General features: G+C 40.7%; 2 protein-coding genes across 15 annotated transcripts in view; one reads left to right on the plus strand and one right to left on the minus strand.

The window, feature by feature from the left end:
• Positions 1-21,360, minus strand: part of ABHD17B (abhydrolase domain containing 17B, depalmitoylase) — a 45,249-nt gene extending 23,889 nt beyond the window's left edge. Inside the window, exons 1-2 of one of the 6 annotated variants that reach the window (XM_054520042.2) lie at positions 20,762-20,846; positions 16,798-16,892 (exon numbers count right to left, since the gene is read on the minus strand). The gene's annotated coding sequence lies outside the window, so the exon portion shown is untranslated. Of the gene's footprint in view, positions 1-16,797; positions 16,893-20,574; positions 20,651-20,761 lie in introns of those variants that run through there. The other 5 variants (XM_054520043.2, XM_024252577.3, XM_024252576.3 and 2 more) reach the window with 5 other exon arrangements.
• Positions 21,361-21,837: 477 nt separating this feature from the next.
• The window catches only part of C13H9orf85 (chromosome 13 C9orf85 homolog), a 75,855-nt gene continuing 74,596 nt past the window's right edge, over positions 21,838-23,096 (plus strand). For all 9 annotated transcript variants that reach the window (XR_008509721.2, XR_008509722.2, XR_008509720.2 and 6 more), the window contains exon 1: positions 21,838-21,964. Coding sequence is in view for 5 of the 9 variants with exons in the window: in XM_054520046.2 (XP_054376021.1) it covers positions 21,863-21,964 (102 nt within the window). In the remaining 4 variants the exon portion in view is untranslated. The remainder of the gene's footprint in view (positions 21,965-23,096) is intronic.

The raw sequence follows: 23,096 nt of genomic DNA on the forward strand, positions 1-23,096 counted from the left end.
AAATAAATAAATAAATAATTAGCTGGGAGTGACGGTGCATGCCTGCAATCCCAGCTAGTCGGGAGGTTGAGACAGGAGAATAGCTTGAGCCCAGGAGACAGAGGTTGCAGTGAGCTGAGTTTGTGCCACAGCATTCCAGCCTGGGTGACAGAGCTGGACTCTGTCTCACACATACACACACACACACACACACACACACACACACACACACACACACACACACACACACACACACACACACACACACACACACACACACACACACACACACACACACACACACACACACACACACACACACACACACACACACACGAAAGACTGAGAAGATTTACCCTAATTCCCGCCTTCTTTGCTCATTCTGATTTATTTTAGTTTGTATTAGTTATAACTTTAGATATTATAGCTGAACCTGTATTTCTTATTCTATCAACTTTAGGAAGTTTCTTCTGGCTCCCCCATGTAATCATATACCATTATTGCTGACTATACAATTAAGTTTCACATTAAGTTTTATATCATTTGCAGTTTATTAAGTTTTTATCTATTGGTTGATTCTCATTAATTGGATAATAAAAAGTACTTACAGTGTCATTCACTGCCCATCCAAGGGGCATGGTAAAACTCAGAGAATAAATAGCAATTTTATGTCACTAAATTCCAAGTGTCAAGGTGTTTATGTTCTCTATACTCAATTACAACTCACTGTTCAAAAATAAGGCATATTTTCGTTTGCTTCACATTTGGACTTTCAGAAGAGGCTTTAATTTTCTGAAGTTTTTGCCTTTTTATTACATTTAACATATTCCATTTTATTATTAGAATTTGTTCAACAAAATCCATGTTGTTCTTAAAGACATGTTTAGACCCCAGTGAATTCTGTTTTAATTTTAAATAATTAAGTTCTGGGTTAGTTCACAGCCCAGTTGTCTGCCTACCTAGTACTTCTTTTCATCACATACTTCTGTTGATTCTTAATCTCAAGCTCCTTTTTGTAACATTTTTTTGTTTGATTTTGCTGTACTACAACTCCCAGGCACTACCCCCCACCCCCTCACCCAAAGGTCTGGGGAAGTAAACTACACTGTTATGTATACTTCCACACTCACAGCAAACTAGGTCTGCTTCAGAATTATAGGTTGTTTCTTAAAATTCTCCTCGAAATTTAAATCATTGGTCCACATTTTCTAGCACCCAGTAATAAAAGTGTCTACCAATCTGATTTTTTAAAAGTGATTCTCATCTCTCCCTGCAAAAATATTTATTAGATTTCCCTACATCCTTAGCTCTGAAATTTCATAAGACTATTATCTAAATGTGTGTTATTATTTGTTAATTTTGTTTTATACTTAATGGGTCCATTTGATCTAAAGCCCTGAGTCTTTATTTAGCTCAGATAATTTTTCTTCTATTTCCTCTCCATCTTCTCTGTTCCACGTGGAATTCCTTTTTAGGAATCCTAGGACTATCCACTATATCTATAAAGCTTTTCTTTTTGTTCTCTTCATTTGTGTTTTTCAGGTCATGCTTGTTCATCTTGGGTTTCATGCCGTTGGAATGCTTCTTTCTTGACTGTTCATATTTCTAAGCAAAGAACTAAATTGGGTTTCCTTTATATTTGTGTAAGCCTATTGACCCAGAAGGCTTATAGTCTGAATAGGACTGACTGCAGAATTGGAACTCCTGTAAGTGCTAGAATAAAGAGGATTTTGGAGATAGAGTAGTCAGTGTCAGTCTGTCTCTCACAAACACACACATACGCACTCTCTCTCTCTCTCACATACACCCATACCCTGTCTATAGGGCAAACAAGTATGTTCCGTTTACCTCTTCAATGGGACCAGAAGATACTTTACAAATATTCGAGAACACAGTACAGCTTTAACTACTTGGTCCGATAATGTAATTAAAAATTTTACCCAGTAAATTCTTCTAGTGAGATGCCAATGAAGCCTTTGGACAGCACGATAGCACAGTGTAGTCCAAAGAGCACTAAGAAGCACTAAGAGCACTAAGAGCACTAAGAATCAAAAGAGCCATGGCTTTCAGCTTTACTATTAAAAAGCTGGTGACTTTAGGGAAGTCAATCTCTTTATACCTCATTTTCCTTTTCTACAAAGTGAAAAGCATAAACTGATAATAAGGTTTCTTCTAGTTCTAAAACTTTTAACTAAGATGTTCTCATAAGCTTCAGATACAATCTTCCATAGTATATGAAAAGAATGAAGAAATTTATAATTTGAAAAACTTCAGGTTTTCAGAGTTGTTCCTGCTACTAAAAACAAAGCTCCTGGCCAGGCGCAGTGGCTCACACCTGTAATCCCAGCACTTTGAGAGGTCGAGGCGGGCGAATCATGAGGTCAGGAGATCGAGACCATCCTGGCTAACATGGCGAAACCCCATCTCTACTAAAAATACAAAAAAATTAGCCAGGCGTGGTGGCAGGCGCACACCTGTTATCCCAGCTACTTGGGAGGCTGAGGCAGGAGAATGGCGTGAACCCGGGAGGTGGAGCTTGCAGTGAGAGGAGATCACACCACTGCACTCCAGCCTGGGCGACAGAGTGAGACTCCCTCTCAAAAAAAAAAAAAAAAACAAAAAAAAAAAACAAAAAACACAAAGCTCCTAAACAAGTACACTATATTTACCAAAATTTAGTTAATATAAAATTTATAAACATAAATTTACATTTAGCAAATTAATTTGGAGGGGGGAAGGCAGGTGATAAGGTGGGGGAAGTGCAGAGGTGAGAGAGTAAGGGAGGTTGTCATTTCCCACAGCTGTTTTCCAAAATGAGTGGTTTTTGTATCTATCTTGGTCACTGTAGGGAAATAATGTTGTGTTTTTAAAATTATGGTAAAATATAGATAAAAGTTACTATTTTAAGTGTACAGTTCCATGGCATTAAATACATTCACATTATTGTGCAATTATCACCAGATTTTACTTTTCATCTTCCCCAACTGTAACTCTATACCCACTGAACAATAACATCATTTTCTTCTCCTGCTAGCCTCTGGCAACCACCATTTTGTCTCTATGAATTTGACTATTCTAAGTACCTCATACAAGTGGAATTATACAATATTTGTCCTTTTGTGACAGGCTTATTTCATTGTGGCATGTTTTAGAATTTCCCTTCCTTTTCAAGGCTGAAAAATATTCCATTGTACCTAAAACAAACTGTTTTGTCCTTTGCACTCACACCACAACAATCACCAGAATACTTCTGTGACCAGATGTATGAGAGATTTTCCCCAATGCAAGCAATCACTTCTGCAGTGGACACCAGGTGGGTGTCCTCCCACCCAGTTCAATTCCAACATTATCTACCTGGAGACAGTGTCACATCCCACAGGTTGAGGGCTCCCCACTTCCAATCCCAATCTAAAGCCCCAGGTTGTTTTACCTATGCTTCTGACTAACTGACTATAAATTGGGGTTCCCACAACCTCTTATTCCAGTTCAATTAATGTGTTAGAGTGACGCACAGAACTCAAGGAGACAGATTTACCAGTTTATTATAAAGGATATTACAAAGGATACAGTTGAAGAGATGCACAGGGCAAGGCACGTAGGAAGGGGATGCCACCCTCCATGTGCTCAGCCATCTGGAAGCTTTCTGAATCCAGTCCTTTTGGATTTTTATGGAAGCTTTGTTAAGTAGGCAATGATTGATTAAATCACTGGCCGTTGCTATCAACTTAACCTTCACGCCCTCTCTCCTCCCCAGAGATTAACAGGCAGGCCTGCAAGTCCCAACCCTCTAATCCTGCCTGTTTCTGGGTAACTAACATCCATCCAATAGCTACCTAGAGGTGCATGGCTTTCAGTCAACTTATTAGCATACAAAGATACTTCACTGGCCGGGCACGGTGGCTCACGCCTGTAATCCCAGCACTTTGGGAGGCTGAGGTGGGCGGATCACAAGGTCAGGAGATGGAGACCATCCTGGCTAATATGGTGAAACCCTGTCTCTACTAAAAATACAAAAAAATTAGCTGGGTGTGGTGGCGGGCACCTGTAGTCCCAGCTACTTGGGAGGCTGAGGCAAGAGAATGGTGTGAACCCGGGACAGCGCTTGCAGTGAGCTGAGATCGTGCCACTGCACTCCAGCCTGGGCGACAGAGCGAGACTCTGTCTCAAAAAAAAAAAAAAAAAAAGGATACTTCACTTTGGAGATTCTAAGGATTGTAGGAGTTGTATGACACAACACAAGAATGAAGATCAAATATATATTTCACAATATAATGCACATTTTGCTTGTCCTTTCATCTACTGATGTTTGACTTATTTCTTATTTCTCAGTTGGTAACAAAATAGATACTATAACCAATTTGTGTATACATATAAAACTGGATTAAGGTAATAAATACATTAAATTTCAATTTTTTTTAGGTTTTTTAAAGATGGTGTCTCAGTCTGTTGCCCAGGCTGGAGTGCAGTGGCACCATTTGGGCTCACTGCAACCTCTGCCTCCCGGGTTCAAGTAGGCTCTGCCTCAGCCTCTCAAGTAGCTGGAATTACAGGTGCCCGCCATGACACCCAGCTACCAAAATTTTTAGAAGTTTTATCTTTAGCACTTGGGGCATTATTACTAAAAAATTAAATTGCAGTCTGTACATATTATTAAAAGCTACCTTCTAAAAGCATGGAAATGTATACAAAGGGCCCAGAAAGTCTTATTTCAAAAGGAACTAGACTTTTTGGGCTTAAAAATGTTCATTTTAGCCAGGCGTGGTGGCTCATGCCTATAATCCCAGCTACTTGGGTGGCTGAGGTAGGAGAATACTTGATCCCAGAAATGTGAAGCTACAGTAAGCTATGATCACACCATGGCACTACCAGTCTAGGTGACAAAGCAAGAACACATCTCCTAAAAAAAAAAAAAAAGTTTCTTTTGATTGTACAATTAATCAAATGAACCATTTCATAAATCATTTACTAACTATAAGGTCATGTTTGTCCTTATTAGTTTTGAACCATATAACACACCCCTCCCCACTGCACATACTTAAATTCAAGTATACCTACACCTAGCAATGGCTGCCACACAGAAATCACTCAAAAGCCACTGCTGGCTGAGCTGAATTTTGTCAAAACAAATCAAACAGTATTATTATTGACTGGCAAATCCAAACTTTCAGGTTTAAAACTTTGCTGGGTTAGAAAAGCCAGGCCAGTGTTAATTTACCAAAACACACTTATGCAGCACTTACTAGGTCTTGCTCCAAGTACTTTAACAATCCTATGAGATGATATTATTTTTTCCTCCCTCCTCCCACCCCATTTACAGATGAGGAAACAGAAACATAGATAAGTTTAACTTATGCAAGACCACAGTGTTAGTAAATGGTAAAGCCAGGTTTCATATTCAGCAGTCATCAGGAAGTGTTCTTAGACCTGGAAGCCAAGAAATTATAACTTCTTTAGGAATTTGACTAGACCAGTACTTACCTGCCTAAAGCCTATGTCCTGGCCAAATAGGGTATATAATTGTGTTTCTGGCTGAATTATCTGCCTTTGCAACTTACTCTCAAGATTCTTCTGCCTTCTGTAGAATACCAGTATGGAAAAAGGAGGCTATGACCCAGTATAGATTTTTAAAGTTGAGAAGTACTACATTACCTTACTTTGTAAAGTCTGCAATTTGAAGAATGCATCAAACTGTTCAGCATCTGAAACACCAATCTGTCAATGTTCTAATACTTAGTTAACTTTCTTAATATCTTCTACCAGAAAATGTCAATGTCTCAGGATAACATTATACTGTATATTGCTCTCAGACCTGACTTTGGACAAACCCTTACTTGGATGGTTCGGAGCTAGGGACTATTTAATCAATTCCATGCAAAATCACTTAATGTGCCAACAGCTTGGGGTCAAGCCTAAAAATTACCTTAGAATGCAACAGGACTATTTAGAGTCTGTGGTTCATGGAAAACTCCTGAAACTACACGCAAAATTTTGGGACAAAAGGTCCAAAATATTTAATAACAGACTAACTCGAAAACTACTTTCTCAAAACTCTGGAGGTTCTTAAGATATATTACATTTTCATTTTAAGCTTCTCAAGCTTTACCACTCACCCAATCTAGAACAGCTATAATATCTTAATTTCTATTTAGAAAGGTAAAAGAACCCTTCCTTTTTGCACCTATCTAATCTGTGGTTAAGATGGATATTTCCAGTGCTGTGTAAGACATTTCTGTTACAAAATAAACCAAGCTGAATCTTAATCTACTCATATCTTGATTCAGTGAATGCTCATTCTCTCCCCAACTTCACTTCTATATGATTAACATTCTCAGCTGCAGATAGGAACTTCTACATTGTACTCCTGACTTCAATTTCTTTTTTTACCTTTTAGAATTGCATAAAATTGCAGACTACAAATGTAGTAGCAGACTTCTTATCCCTGCCCTGAAAATATGTCTACATATAGGCATTAAGGAATATCCCTAGTTCTGTCACCTATCCAGTGGGTGTTCAAGAGAACTTGGTCAAGATATCAAAGTTCTAAAAAATATCTTGAGTTCTTGGTAACTTAGAGATACTGGTGAAGGAGGGTTAGAATTTCAGCCTGCGAATAAAAAAGATGCCAAATTTATAGCATAAGGCTTCAGCTTTTCCTAATGAAAACGCTGTTTAAAAAGTCTTCTGATGGTTATTACAAAGTCAACCCAATAAACAGGGGGGTCTATGTATATATACCGTTCTATCTTCTACCAAAACACACACACACACACACACACACACACACACACACACCTTCTTCAAGACATAGGAGTGTCCCTCTCCTCACCTTTTCAAAGGCAAATGACAGAATTAAAAGGGAAAATGGGATAAATGGACATAGAGAAAATTGATTAAACCCCTGTATAGGTTTTCATGTTGTTGCAAAAAAGATCCTTTTTTCTGAGCTGAAGAAGCTGAATTTGGTTAGGAAATGTCATCTCTCTCTTCTAGCAGCCGTGGGGCTGATTATATGCAAAACCTCTTAGAATAAGGGTTAAGATGTTCAGTGGTGGGTGCCCAAGAGGAAGTACAGAACAATAAGAAAATGTTTAGGTCTCTCATTGGAAACACATGAATTTATAACTAGAAAGAATTTTAGGTGCCAACTAATGGCTAATAAATTGATCTGTCCCCTTTTTACCTAAAGATTAACCAAGAAAAGTTATAGAAGTGGCAGCTCCAAGAATAACCCATAAATCTAATTAATAACAGTTGGCTTAGAGGGTTTCAACCACTCCATTATCATTAAACTTCTTGTAACCTTGCTCTACATGAGATATAAAGTCATTCTGCAGGCCACGCTCAGTGGCTCATCCCAGCACTTTGGGAGGCCAAGGTGGAAGGATCACTTGAGCCCAAGAGTTCAAGACCAGCTTGGGCAACATAGTGTGTACAAAAAATAAAAATTAGCTGGGTGTGGTGGCACACGCCTGTGGTCCCAGCTACTCAGGAGTCTGAGGTGGGAGGATTGCCTGAGCCCAGGAGTCAAGGCTACAGTGAGCCATGATCGTGCCACTGCAATCCAGCCTGGGCAACAGGGGAAGACCCTGTCTCAAAAAATATAAAAAATGAAATTAAAATGAAGCCATCTTGCAAACAATTTATTTCCCAAAGGAATTTATATTCCTCATTTAACTATCAATCCCTTTTCCATATACTGTATATAATACCTTTTTAGTAGAGATATGGGGGAATTATAACATTTACGCAGTCTCAATATAAATGTAATACTCTTTAACTCTCTTTACATAGATGTTGTAACATGTCAGTCAATCCTTACTAATGTGGCCTTCAGTTTGTCTACCCAGTTTGGCTAGCTGCATAAACTGTCATCTCTACCACTTCCTTTTCCTCCGGCTGCAGCAGTTTTCCCTTAATCATATGCATCTGTAAGTAAAGGTTTGAAGAAATAGCACTACTCTTCGATGTGTAACAAACACTTGTTACTTGTGCTTAATAAAACTTTTCCAGCCTCAAAAAGTTTACATTTCACCACCTTCTTCAAATATGGAAATCTGTCTTTTCATATATTTTTTTTTTCAGTAGTGCATAAGAAGAAATGGAATAAAGATTTCAAAGAATAGTCTAGATGCCTAATATAAGAAAATAAGAACAATATATTTAACAGATTGGGAATTAATGTTCTGTAGGGTCTTTTCATCCAATAAAAAATTAAGGGCTATTTAATGTGGAGTAGATTTTAAGCTTTCAGAAATCAGAAGACAGCAGAGATCAAGAACTAGGAAAGCCTTTGTGAGAGAATTAGAACTTCAGTTAGCTATGACTTCCCAAAACGGAAGGAAAATCCTCCAGGCTAGGAGGATAATGTGTAAAGTGAGAAAGAAGAAAAGCATAGGGTGCATGGTGGAAAGGAAGTAAAAACATGGGAGGCTGGGCATGGTGGCTCACGCCTGTAATCCCAGCACTTTGGGAGGCCGAGGTGGGCAGATCACCTGAGGTTGGGAGTTCGAGACCAGCCTGACCAACATGGCGAAACTCCGTCTCTACTAAAAAAAAAAAAAAAAAAAAATTAGCTGGGCATGGCGATGCATGCCTGTAATCCCAACTACTCAGGAGGCTGAGGCAGGAGAATCGCTTGAACCCAGGAGGTGGAGGTTGCGTTGAGCCAAGATCGTGCCATTGCACTCCAGCTTGGGCAACAAAAGTGAAACTCCATCTCAAACAAACAAACAAACAAACAAAAAACACACATGGGAAAGGGCGGGTTTAGACATGTGAGAAATTTAAAAACAAATCTCTGGCTGGGAGTGGTGGCTCCCACCCGTAATCCCAGCACTTTGGGAGGCCGAGGTAGGTGGATCACTTGAGCTCAGGCATTTGAGACCAGCCTGGGCAACATGGCAAAACTCTGTCTCTACCAAAAAAATTAGGCATGGTGGTGCACACCTACAGGTGTGCACCTGTAGGTCCCTGCACTTTGCAAGTCTGAGGTGGATGGATCACCTGAGGTCAGGAGTTTCAGAGCAAGCCTGGCCAACATGGTGAAACCATATCTCTACTAAAAATACAACAATAAGCCAGGTGTGGTGGTGCGTGCCTGTAATCCCAGCTACTCAAGAGGCTGAGACATGAGAATAGCTTGAACCCGTAGGCAGAGGCTACAGTGAGCCGAGATTGCACCACTGCACTCCAACCTGGGCGACAGAGCAAGACTCTCGGGGAAAAAAAGAAAAGAGAGCTGAGTAGCAACAATACAAGCAAATACTGTTTTTGTTTTTTCTTTTCAAGAAATGTCCTAGGGTAGGTCTGAAAAGTATTTTAGCCAAAGCTGACAGAACAATGTTTCCAAAGCTGTATGCCAAGTAATGCAACTGGGGAAGAGTGGGATGGAGGAAAGCAGAAGAGGTTTGTAAAAACATTGAGGCAAATCCTTTATTTGAGATGAATCTCATAGGCTGAGCCTGTAGTTTTTATTTGGTAGTCTATATGTCTAGGGTATCTTTGGTGTAAATACTTCTTTGTGATAAGGAAGAAAGCAGGCATTTAAGACGGGTGGTTTGCTCACCCTTACAAATGTTGCACATCAGGTTACTAAATGGTCTTGCATACCCTTTTAGGCAGGGAACCCATGGACCCTGTTATTAGATGAGTTAAATATATCTTTGACAACATTACTTGGACCTGTAGGAAATATAGGAATTGTGGAAGGAGCACTAGCCCAAGAGTTGGAAAATGAAGGTTCTGGCTATAATTCTATTTAAATGAGCTCTATGCCCCCTACTGCCTCAATTTTAATGTGAAAATAATACACTATGAGACACAGAGCTTCTCTGGCAAAATTATACTAAATCCTCCCTCTTCTCTGTAAACTGCCTATTTCGGGGACATCATATCCTATGTTAACATTATCTTTATGCAACTAAATATGGCTCTCTTCCTGCCTTGTCCCTATAGGAAAAAAAAAAACAAAACAAAAAAACACTTTAATTCTACATTCCATTAAAAATACTGAGAATATTTTAAAATGACATTTCCAAAAGAAAAGTAAATTCTTTAGGAGCCTTACTAAAAACAAGCCAGAACAGTATCAGATAGGCAGGAAATTTTCATTGACTTTAATATCTTAAAAGTCTAAACCCCAAAAAAGACAGTTCAATTGAAAAGTCAATTTATGTCATCTTTAATTGTAAATAAGAACAAATGCAATTCTCTGAATTTATTAAGATTGCCTTTTCTATCCTTTTTGTACTAGTTTCTCACTATGAGGAAATGAAAGGACTAACTAGGGTTATATAGAATAAGAAAACAGAAAGAACAACTCAAAATGTGCGAGTAAACACAAAGAAAAATATTTGAGTAAATGTGAATTTCTTCCATTCGTATGTTCTCCTAATCTACAGTTTCTTTTCTAGATGGCCTACAAGGTGATTTCCCGCTTAAAAACTCCTTGATGGCTTCTCTCTCTACTTGTAAAAAAATCAAGGTCGGGGACAGTGGCTCATGCCTGTAATCCCAGCACTTTGGGAGGCTGAGGCGGACAGGAGATGGAGACCAGCCTGGCCAATAGGGTGAAACCCCGTCTCTACTAAAAATACAAAAATTAGCCAGGCGTGATGGCATGTGCCTGTAATCCCAGGATTACTCGGGAGGCTGAGGTGGTAGAATCGCTTGAATTCATGAGGCTGAGGTTGCAGTGAGCCAAGATCGTGCCACTGCACTCCAGTCTGGGCGACAGAGTGAGACTCCATCCCAAAAAAAAAAAAAAAAAAAAAAAAAAAAATCAAACTTCTCCACAGGTCCTTAAAGGCCTTGTGTCAAGTGGCTTTTGCTTACTCCTCCAACCATATCTTGATACTATCCCCCCTCTCATCACTATGGTTGCAGCCTCTCTCACTCACCATCTTTCAGTATCTTGAAAGCATGAAGCTGTTTCCACATCAGAGTTCATGCACTTGCTTAAAAAAGTTTTGCATGGGCTGGGTGCGGTGGCTCACGCCTGTAATCCCAGCACTTTGGGAGGCTGAGGTGGGTGGATCACAAGGTCAGGAGATCGAGACCATCCTGGCTAACACCGTGAAACCCCGTCTCTCCTAAAAAAAATACAAAAAATTAGCCGGGCGTGGTAGCGGGCGCCTGTAGTCCCAGCTACTCAGGAGGCTGAGGCAAGAATGGCCTGAACCTGGGAGGCGGAGCTTGCAGTGAGCCGAGATCACGCCACTGCACTCCAGCCTGGAAGACAGAGCGAGACTCTGTCTCAAAATAAATAATAAATAAATAAATAAAAAATTTTTTTGCATGTATCTGTATCTAGATTCTACCTACTATGCCTGAGTTTTTTTTTGTTTTTTTTTTTTTCTTCAGAATCAAACCTCTTTACTTCTCACTTACCAATATTCCCTGTCAGGCCCAAAATGAATTGTAATATAACATCTATCATCAACTTGTAGGATCACTGACAACCTCTTAACAATTTCGAAGTATAACACGTATTTTTCAATCTTCAACTTATACAGGATCACTTTATAGCATTTAACATCGTTGTCCTTTCCTTCCTTCTTGAAATTAACCTTCAATCTTGGTTTCTCTGATGGTTTCTTCAAACTCTTTTTTAACCTATATTATTTATTTTTATAGATTGGTCTTTTGTCTTCCTCTTTTTATCTCACCCAAACCTAGTGCTTTAACCACCCTTTATACTACAATGTTACCTAGATCTAAAAATCTAAACCTCTAAGATTTCAGGTATCTCCCCTTAAACTCTAGACTCTGAAATATCTCCATCTGCATTTCACTCTTTCCCCATCCCCCTCTTCATTCCTCTCATTCAATCAAGGTCTACTTCCTATGGACCTCTCTCCAAACCTCTTAGCCACATTTTTAGCTCAACCACTTTTCAATGAATGTTATAAAATCACTCACTAATATCTATTTCATACCCCTCTAATCCATACTCTACACTGCCACCAGGTGATGTCACTTTCCTGTTTAAAATGTTCCAATGGGCCTTTCAAGCACTCTTAAATAAGTCTAAATTCTCTGGCATGCTATACATGATTCCCCCCACCCGCCTTGGTCTCTAGCCTTATTTCTGAGCACTGTCCTGTTCATTTATTCTATTTAACATGCTGTTCCTCGCTAAGAGAGGTTCTTTTCTGCTTCTGTGCCTTATCACATATCGTTCCTTTTTTGTTGATAAAATTCCCCCAACTCATCACTCCCCCTTCAAATAAATGAAACAACTTTTACTAGTTTTTAAGCCTCTGTTTAAGCTGTACTTCCTTCCGTAAGGGGCAAAAACAGTCTCCCCTGACCCGTGCCCATGCTGATTAATTTAGATAATCTCTTTAGTGAGACTTATTTTGGTTTTTGGGTGCATATGTATGAATTAGGTTATGAAGCAAAATGTATTTTTTATAGAATCTAATGAAAAATGGAAAGCCATTACCCTAGGGGTTTGTATCAGAACGCCCTTTATATATGTAAAGTCCTGCTTCTGGCTATTAGCTCATTACCCCCACCTTCCACCCCACCCCCACCCTTTTAGTTTTTTTATTTTTTTCAGGCTAGTCAAATGAAGCAGTGGAACTGGAGAAAGAACAAAGAAGTCTGTAGCAGGTTGTTATCAATTAGTTGTAAAGGGACTGTGATCAGCCCCTAACTCTTTATTTGATTAATAAAAGTGACAATCAGGTCTGTTAAAAAGCTCGGAAGAAAATGTAACTTGTAGTGTTTCAGATGTAGGCTTGCCAACACAAGTTACTAAATGACATTTTCTTTGCTAATAACTGATATGCAGAGAATAATCATAACTTTTAGGGGTTGGGTCCACAGAGCTAGAGTGAAAAATTATCAGCACACTAAGCAGGACAGTAATCAGAAACAAAATATCTAGGTCACAATCTGCAGATGACATTTTTGGGAAAAGTTTATTATATGAATTATTTCCATTGATTTTAATTTTCAAAACAAACTTAAAAAAAAATCTAAATTCAGAAGCCAAACAAGTTTGACATGATTGATAATGTCTTTTTTGTTCCTGGAGGCACTTGCTTTACTTCAAGTTTCTTGTGATTGGAATGGAGACTTGGCTGCACCAAGTAAATGAAGTTATTTCAACCCCCTTTCTTCACTCTGATCTACATTAGGCATGTGCTATGCATTTTCTAAATCCTACCATTTTAATGTGACTACATCCTCAACATAAATCTTAAATACTCTGATAAGCCATAATTTTAAAAAGTATTTATCTGTATAAAGTATTTTTAAGTGTAAAGGCCTCTAACTATTGTCATCCTTTTTTTTTTCCACTGACAGATAATATTTTACCTATTTATGGGGTACATGTGTTTGCTACATGCATAGAATTCTAACATCACCTCAGACGCTATAAGAAGCTTCTCAGGGGGAAAAAACTGAAAAGTAAAGTCATAACTAAAATATTAATTGCTTGTTTGCTAGTGATTTTCCAACAATCTACGTATTTTTGCTTTTATACTTTAAAGAGAGTCCATTTTAACACTACTGAAGAAAAGAAAGGAAAATATAATCAAATGTAATCAGAATTGATCCAAATTCTCTGATTTTGTATGTTTCTATGCAATTAGCAACCTCAGTTCCTTCAACTGCAAGATGATACATATCCATTGACTTCATCACAAAGATGACATGTGGTAATTAATGGGCTAATACCTGTAATACAATCTGAAGCTCTAGCATAAAGACATTCTATAAGTATAAAACACTTTCTCAATAAATCTGCATGAGATGATTTTCACATGAAAAAAGGTTTAGGGTTTGTCTACAAATGACTGTATGTTAACAAAATAATTTACTGCACTGACTGGTTCTTTCCATCAATGTTTTAGAATGAGTGAGATAAATATTTATCAAATAATGACACAGATAATTATAGACCATAATAAATGCTATGAAAATAAAGTACAGAGTGCTATGAGAACAAGGTGGGGGGCAGGAAGTAGGCACTTTCACTTGTTATATCTTTTAATCTTAATAATACTTTTCCCAGGTTATCATGAAGAAATCAAGAATTCAGGTTAAGTTAATTAGCTTGTCAAGTTCACACAACTTAAAGGTGGAGAGAGCCAAGAACAGAGGTTTCACTTAGACCATATTCTGTCCACTCTTCCAGTATTTTGCTAATATCTGCATTGCTAATACTCTCACTGACTGCACATCTCTGCCCATTCTCCTCTTCCCTATTTAACAGGTTCAACTAACTCCTTTGGTCCACCTTACCCCTCTCTATGTTTTCTTTTATTCCAAAGCAGTTATCACTTTCTAATATATTATTTTATTTGTTATGCATATTCTCAGTGGGCCTCTGGTAGGTGATAAGCTCCAGGAAGTTAGGGATCTTTGCTTGTTTTGCTCATAGATGTCATCCCCACCCTCCCATTCCCAGAATAGTGACTGGTACCCAGTGGACACTGGCCCAATTTTCCTTTCCCGTTTTGCAGCTTTAGCTGTATGCAAGAACTTGTTTAATGATTTTCACTTTTAATTACTAGGAAAACAAAGAAGTTTGACCCTATAGCTGAGAAAAATTTATATTCAAGTAACATTTAAATTTAGCCTGAAATTCCATTCTGTTAAAAAAAAAATTAGGGTCATCAGTATCATTTTTAAAATCCTAGCCATAATAAAAAGTGGTGAAAAGACATGTCAAGCAAACTCTGAAATGTGGAAGATGCAGATGAGGATCAATGATCAGTATTTAAGAGTGTCTACTTACATTTGATGATGCTGTAGTGGGTAAACGTGAGACACAGATGAAACCTAAGAATCAGAGTACACTAAAGTAGTAGTTCTTAAACCTTAGGGATTTCAAAAAACAGGTAAAGTAAAAAAGAGAAAAGTTGGAATGAAAGAGGTGTCAAATTTTAATTTTGACACAAAGGGATATTAAGAACTAAAAACAATTACTATCACTGTAATTTCATCAGAACATCTTAACATAAAAAATTACCTAATTTCACAATAAAGGGCAGTTATTTTTAAGTAAATTTAGATCCATGAGCACCTCATTATATACAAACAGTTCAAAAAAAATTTAAGATCTAAATGTGAACTCTTAAAAGATGCTCTGAAATAATTTTTATAACCCCAGTATAGAGAAGGCTTTCTCCAAAAGAATGATACATTTGATATTAAAATTAAAAAAACTTCTAGTCATTAAAAGACAACATATTTAAAGTGAAAATGCATGCTAAAGAGTGGAAGAAGTTTTGTTTTTTTTTTTTTTTTTTTTTTTTGGGACGGAGTCTCGTTCTGTCCCCCAGGCTGGAGTGTGGTGGCGCTATCTCGGCTCACTGCAACCTCTGCCTCCCAGGTTCAAGCAATTCTCCTGCCTCAGCCTCCTGAGTAGCTGGGATTACAGGCGCCCACCACTACACCCAGCTAAGTTTTGGTATTTTTAGTAGAGATGGGGTTTCACCATGTTGCCCAGGCTGGAAGATATTTTTAATGCCTACCAAGTATTATTACAAAGAACACATTAAAAAAAGATGCAAATAAAAACTACAATGAGGTACCATTTCATACTCCTCAGAATGGCAAAAATTAATAAAATATTACTACTAATATTTTTCTACCTTCTAAAATATCTGAAATGCAGACAAGCAGACCTTCTCTCATGCATTATGGACTGGAAGGTGTACTTTGTACAGAAAACTGACAGTTATTTAATAAAGTTGAAGACATTCATACGCTGTGATCTAGCAACCTACTACCAGATTTATAAACCAGGGCAATCTTTCTCAATGACAGCTTTTGGCTACTATAATGAATGAGGGGCACTACTAAACAGAGGCCAGGAATGCCAGGCACTTTTCTTGCATAAAGAAAGTGCTGCTCAGATTGGGCGCAGTAGCTCACATCTGTAATCCCAGCACTTTTGGAGGGGGCAGACAGGGTGCGGTACCATGGCAGGCAGATCACTTGAGCTCAGGAGTTCAAGACTAACCTGGCCAACATGGTGAAACCCTTGTCTCTACAAAAAAAAAAAAATACAAAAATTAGCTGGGTGTGGTGGTGCACGCCTGTAGTCCCAGCCACTCAGGAGGCCCAGGTGGGAGGATTGTTTGAGCTTTGGGGGGTCGAGGGTTCAGTGGGCAGTGATCATGCTACTACACTCCAGCCTGGGCGACAGAGTGAGAATCTGTCTCAAAAAGTAAATAAATAAATAAGTAAATAAATAAATAGTGCTGCTCCATGCCTCATGACTTGAATATTCTGCTGGACATTCATAGAGGGGAATAGAAAGAGGAAAAAAACCCCACTAATGTCAGATAATTCTAAACAGGATTTAATACCAAGTTTATTTGTATAGTTTTCACATAGATGAAGATTTGTTATGAATGCAATCATTGTGTAAAGAGGTAAGATTGCACTTTTATTTCTGTTTAAACTTTTCTGAGGATAGTTTGTTATTTCAGAAAATCATTTTCCACCAATGACAGGCCCAGCATTGGTAACTGAATGGCTAACATACCTGTTTTAATCTGTAGCTGTTGTATTGATGGAGACACCATCCATTGGTACAAAGCGTCTAATTACTACTATTTCTTTTAGCAGTGCTTCTTATATTTCAATGCGTATATGCATCACCTGGGAATCTTGATAAAATACAGCATCTGGTGGGGCACAGTGGCTCATGTCTGTATCCCAATGTCCCAGTGCTTTGGGATACTGAGGAGGGAGGATCACTTGAGGCCAGGAGTTCAAGATCAGCCTGGGCAAGATAGCAAGACCCTGTTTCTGTAAAAAATCTAAAAATTAGCCAGGCATGATGGTGCATACCTGTAGTCCCAGATACTCAGGAGGCTGAAGTGGGAGGATCCCTTGAGCCCAGGAGTTTGAGGTTACAGTGAGTTGTATGGCTCCACAGATCCTGTCTTTTACATTATTTAAAAAAGAAAAAAAATAGCATCTGCATCAGTAGGTTAAAGTTTGATGCTCTGCATTTCCAACAAGCTCCCAAGGGATTCTGATGTTGCTGGTTGACCATTACACTTGGTAGCTAATCTTGAATGTAGTCTTGAGCTCGAGTATTTACAAAGTAAAACACATATTACTTTATTACAAATTTTTCTTATTAAGGCCATTGCTTTCTTTAAAGTACTGTAAAATATTTTCTATGAACATGGGATGTAGGTAGGGTCAAGAACCACTGCTCTAGAAGTCTTACACAACAGATACCTAACATATACAGGAATATTCCTTATAGTACTGTTTAATAGCAAACAAATGGAAAAGACAAAAATGACCATCAACAGAAACCTGACATAGTTATATAACAGAGCACATACCACCTAACAGTAAAAGTAAATAAACTAGAGCTACCTAAATAAACGTAGATAAATCTTGGCCAAGTTGTGTGAAGAAAGCAAGCTAAATAAAGATATCTGTATTTAAATAGTCTTAAGACAATCAAAATAAAACTATATATATAATGTTCATAGGATAAAGGTATGTAGTTAAGTATCAACGCGTGGATATAGGAAGGATGCATGTCAACTTTGGGTCACTGGTTAGATGTCGGGGGCGGGGGGGAAGGGAACAGCATTTAAGAGAGGTATTAACATACTAAGGAAACCTCGTTTTTTGTTTTTGTTTTTCTGAGACAAGAGTTTTGCTCTTGTTGCCCAGGCTGGAGTACAATGGTGCTATCTTGGCTCACCACAACCTCTGCCTCCTGGGTTCAAGCGATTCTCCTGCCTCAGCCTCCCGAGTGGCTGGGATTACAGGCATGCACCACCACACCTGGCTAATTTTGTATTTTTAGTAGAGACGGGGTTTCTCCATGTTGGTCAGGCTGGTCTCTAACTCCCGACCCCAGGTGATCCGCCTGCCTCGGCCTCCCAAAGTGCTGGGATTACAGGTGTGAGCCACCGAGCCTGGCCAGACACTTCGTTTTAATTGGTAGTTTTGTTTGTTTAACTGGGTGATGGGTACATGGATATTCATTATATTGTATGGCACCAACATTTATATTGCTATGTTAGTTCTCATTTCACTTGGACAAAACTCTTGGGCGTGAACAGGTGTTTGGAAAACACTGCTCCAATGCAAAGGATTCAGGACTAGAGAAGACCCAGGTTCAAGCCTCAATTCTACTTCTCACTAATCGCTTAGCTTTAGGCAATTGAAATAATTAACTTATCTGGGCTTTATTTATTTCATCTGTAAAAATTCCACAAACGGCCAGGCGAGGTGGCTCACACCTGTAATCCTAGCACTTTGGGAGGCCAAGGCGGGTGGATCACCTGAGGTCAGAAGTTCAAGACCAGCATGGCCAACGTGGTGAAACCCCGTCTCTACTAAAAATACAAAAATTAGCCAGGCGGAAACCCCGTCTCTACTAAAAATACAAAAATTAGCCGGGCGTGGTGGCAGGTGCCTGTAATCCCAGCTACTCAGGAGGCTGAGGCAGGAGAATCACTTGAACCCGGGAAGCAGAGGTTGCAGTGAGCCGAGATTGCGCCATTGCACGCCAGCCTGGGCAACAAGGGCAAAATTCCGTCTCAAAAAAAAAAAAAAGCCACAAACTCACTTTCCCTCTCTCCAACTCACAAGGCTGGATTCAACAGGCAAATGGGGCAACGTATGTGAGAAATTTTAAAGAGTAGGAAGGGTAGGGGGAATTTTCAGAATTAAGAGCAAAACTTTGGATAAATTAGAAGTAAAATCTACCAGCAAATAAACCAACCAATAAAATATACTCTATTTTCTTGTCATCACTGCTTCTAAAGATCTTAACACCAATCTTAATACGGAAGAAATTTTAATTCTTAAATGATGGCATAGGGAGAGTCATTCTCCTTATCTTTATGCTAACTGTTCATCAAAGGATTGAAATTCATAATATCAAAACAAAGTAAGAGCACTGCGTTAAAAAGTATTCTTATTTAACTTATATCAATGTCACATAACCAGAGTAACTGTTGCTTATATGGTTCTCACTCCCCTTTTTATAAAGTGAGCAGGTGGCACATTTTATTAGCCCTATATTACAGATGGAGAAGACTGACTCAGATGTGGGATAGCGTGCCTGGAGTTGTAGACCAATTCAGTGTCAAATTTGGAACAGACACTAATTGCTTAATTCTTCTGTGTTCATTAAGCTACTAAAAACATTATTTTTTCATGATGTTTTTTGATGATTTTGTTTGTCCCAGGAAACAGAAAATTCTTTGTCAGCAGTCATTTCATAAACATTTCAAAATGGGCAAAGATACTCAAGGAAACAAGCTACTCATCAACTAGAATACTGCACACTAAGGGACAAAATTAAAACTGCCTAGCCTGCTAAAAATCTAATCCTGTCCTTGCCAATTAACCTTATTAACATTAGAGTAGGAGAAAAGAGAGGTCAAAATATAGGTGAAGGTGCCATTCATTTCCTTCTGGAAATGATATGACATTTCAAATGATATGACAATTACTGCACAACAGAGATTTTTACCTCTGCTGTTCCTTAAGTAACACGACCCCTATTCTCCAAATAAAAACTTACCAACAAGTTGGGCAGTCTCAAATTAGAATACTAGCAATCATGACAATTTTCAAAATACTGGCTATCATTAGATGTCACCCAACTGAAATTCATGCTATAAACATATGTAGAGAAACTCTTTATGGAAAAAAGTTCATTTTAATGTAAATTTCCCTGTTAATCTAAACAGATTAACGTTATTACAACATGTATCTGGCTTTCTACTCTGACTCATTAGGTATTATAGTTTCATATATTGGCACAAGATCTCCAAAGATTTATTAGAGGCATAAAAAATTCCAATGAATCATCTATAGATCAAGCATCATATATCACAAAAAGTATTAAACAGGAACACATTTCATAAACAGCGAAATTTAAAGGTCACCCTCTGTATTCCGTTATTCATCCTTTTGCTTACTAAATCTACCTCACACTGACTTAAAGCATCATTTACAAAAAATTCTCTTCTGGCATTGGCAGAAATCTCACCAAAGGTCAAAGACCTGAACTTTTTAATTTTTTTAAACAAAAACCTCAGGTTAAACACGCTCTTTACGAAAGCCCCCACACAGTACAATCTAATTTGACATAACTTTGTTTCGGGGTTAAAAAAAATCACAAACAAAACCTTTAAATTTTCCAATTCAAAAACGATTCCTGATAAGCCTACCTTAGAGTTCGAAAACAGATAAGATTAAAGTCCAACCATCTAAAGAAAAAGAACCCTACGACAGCCCCACCGGAATACACAAATCGCCAAGCCCCGTGCAGATTCAATCTAAAATCGCGCCTGACAGAGATATAAGGACATTCAGGAGAAAGCTTTTAGGCACCCGCGAATCTCTCAGTGCGCCAGTGAGGGGAATGGCAACCTGACCCCATCTTTTCATCCACTGAGAGAAAAGCAAAGGAAATGAAATGGAACCCTTCTCTTCAGCGAGGAGGACCAAAGACCTTCTTAGAGTGTCGGTCGGCCCTCCCTCCCCCACCCCCTGACTCCAACCGCTCCACGGACCGCAGGGACTGTCCTACCGCTCCCCTTCACGCAACCACCAGAGAATCCTCTCAAAAACACAGACCCGATCAGGAGTGGCTTCCCCGCCTTTCCCCTGTGCAGAGAGGGATCCCGGTCGCCAACAACAAAGACGCTTCCCGCTCCCCTCCCCCCGCTGGCCCGGGCTCGTCCCTCCCGCGCTGCGGCTCCCGGCCTAGCGCCCCCTCCCCGAGCCGGGCTGCGGCGTCCCCAAACCCCGAGGCCGCACGCACCTGCACCTGAGCGGCCCGGGCCGAAGCGCCGGGCAGAAGGGGTCGGGAGAGAACCGCAGCCGACGCGCTGTCCTCCACAAGGCGAGATCCGCGCTCCGGGCGCCGTCCGACTCTCTCCGCCTGCAGACGGGCCCGACAGAGGAGCGGGAACCAGGGCTGCAGCCCCCGGCGCCGGGACGAAGAAGGACGGTGGCGCCCCAGGGGCCCCGCTCGCGCTCCCGAGTCTCGCCTCGCGCCGGCCCTGCTCCTCCACAAGAGCTCGCGTTCTGCTGACTAACGGCCCCGGTGCGGGGCGCTGGAGCGGCCGCCGCTGCCCGTCGGTTGCTCTCGGGCCTCACGTCCCGCGCGGCCGTGGTCGCAGCCGCCGCCGCCACCGCCTCCCTTTCTGGCACCGCAGACACCACCCAGACCCAGCCAGGTCTTCCTTCTCTTTAATCCTGCTTTCTTTGCTCCTCCTCAGCCTGCCAGGCGCGAGGCTCGTTCCGGTAGCGGGAGGGAGACTGGAGGGGAACCGAGGGGACGAACACAATCCTCACTGAGCCAGGAGTTGGCCACTGACTGGAAGAAGGTGCCAAAGCTGACCCCGGCTCCAGCCTGCTAGCGGGCAGGGGGAGGGACGGAGCCCAGCCTCGCCTCACTTCCACCAATCACAGGCCGCCCGGCAGGGTCGGAGGCGCTCTGAGCTCCAGGAGAGGCTGAGCTCTCTCGGCAGGAGGCGGGGATTGCGGACAAGAAGAACCAATAGGAATAAAGGCTCCCCGCCCCTTTGATTTGATGGACTACATATTCGGGCCAATGGGGGAATTCTCATTTCGAAGAAAGCGGGACTTGTTCTCAGAGTTTGAGAAAGAGGCTGCGCGGAGCCGGAGTGGTAGAGGCTGCGCCGCGTGGAGTGGCCTGGCTTAACAGCAGGGAGGGCAGAGCGATGTTCTTTGACCTCCCAGAAGAGTCACGTGGGCTGACCCAGAGCCGGGGCGGAAAGACTGCGTTAGTTTCTTCCGGGTCATTGACAGAAGCGTCAATTCCTGGGAGTAGTTCGTTGGTTTTCTTTCCCTTCATCCTTTTGCCTTTTCCCGGCGAGGGGTGGCTTTGATTTCGGCGATGAGCTCCCAGAAAGGCAACGTGGCTCGTTCCAGGCCTCAGAAGCACCAGAATACGTTTAGCTTCAAAAATGACAAGTTCGATAAGAGTGTGCAGACCAAGGTAGGAACCTGCCTGTTGCACCGTCTTTGACTCCAGGAAGGAATGGCTCACTGGAGAGGGGAGAGAGGAAATGAGAGGAGTCGGCTGGGGCGAGTGTGGACCGCAGCCCAGAGTTAGTCTTGGCTGCAGTGCAACTCTTTCTAAAATGTTATTCTCACGCCCTTTCTTTGACCTGGACCTGTTGTCTCCTGGTAAATATTTGATGGTCAGCACGCTTAACTAATTGCACAGAGTGAACAGGACCCTAATGAAATCTAAGGTGCAGATGGGGCAGTTACGTCGTTCAGCGTTCCCATCTGGATCACATTAGCAGAGGGAAACGAGGATTGTGGCATGAGTGTCTCTTTCAAATTTTACACCAAGTTTATGCAGCTACGATTTTTTTTTTTCCCAAAAACCCCAAGCCCATAGGGGAAATGCGAATGATTAAGCTGTCTTAGGCTGTCCTCACTAGTATTGTGGAAAATTTCTGTTTTGTAACAATTGTTTTGAAGATAAAAATATTTGGTTAATGTAAAAATACTTGTTTTGCTGTTTAGCAGGACTTCTGTAAACTGGAAAAAATTCAGACTGTCTAGATAGCCAGAGGACTTGGGTTGTATATAAGTACTAATTTGCAGGCCGGGCGCCGTGGCTCAAAGTGCTGTAATCCCAGCACTTTGGGAAGCCGAGGCGGGTGGATCACCTGAGGTCAGGAGTTCGAGAACGACCTGGTCAACATGGCGAAACCCCGTCTGTACTAAAAATACAAAAATTAGCCGGGCGTGGTGGCGGGCGCTTGTAATCTCAGCACTTTGGGAGGCCGAGGTGGTGGGCGGATCACCTGAGGTCAGGAGTTCGAGAACGACCTGGACAACATCGCGAAACTCCCAATCTACTAAAAATACAAAAATTAGCCGGACGTGGTGAGGGGCGCCGGTAATCCCAGCTACTCGGGAGGCTGAGGCAGGGGAATCGCTTGAACCCTGGAGGCGGTGGTTGCAGTGAGCTGAGATCACATCACTGTACTCCCGGGCGACAGAGCAAGACTCCGTCTCAAAAAACAAAAACAAAAAACTACTAATTTGCTGTTTGCTGTGAATCTCTCTCCCTGTCTCCATAGCTGTATGGAGAGAAAATCATTGACGACAGG

The sequence above is a fragment of the Pongo abelii genome, chromosome 13, assembly GCF_028885655.2.
Source record: "Pongo abelii isolate AG06213 chromosome 13, NHGRI_mPonAbe1-v2.0_pri, whole genome shotgun sequence".
NCBI lineage: Eukaryota > Metazoa > Chordata > Mammalia > Primates > Hominidae > Pongo > Pongo abelii.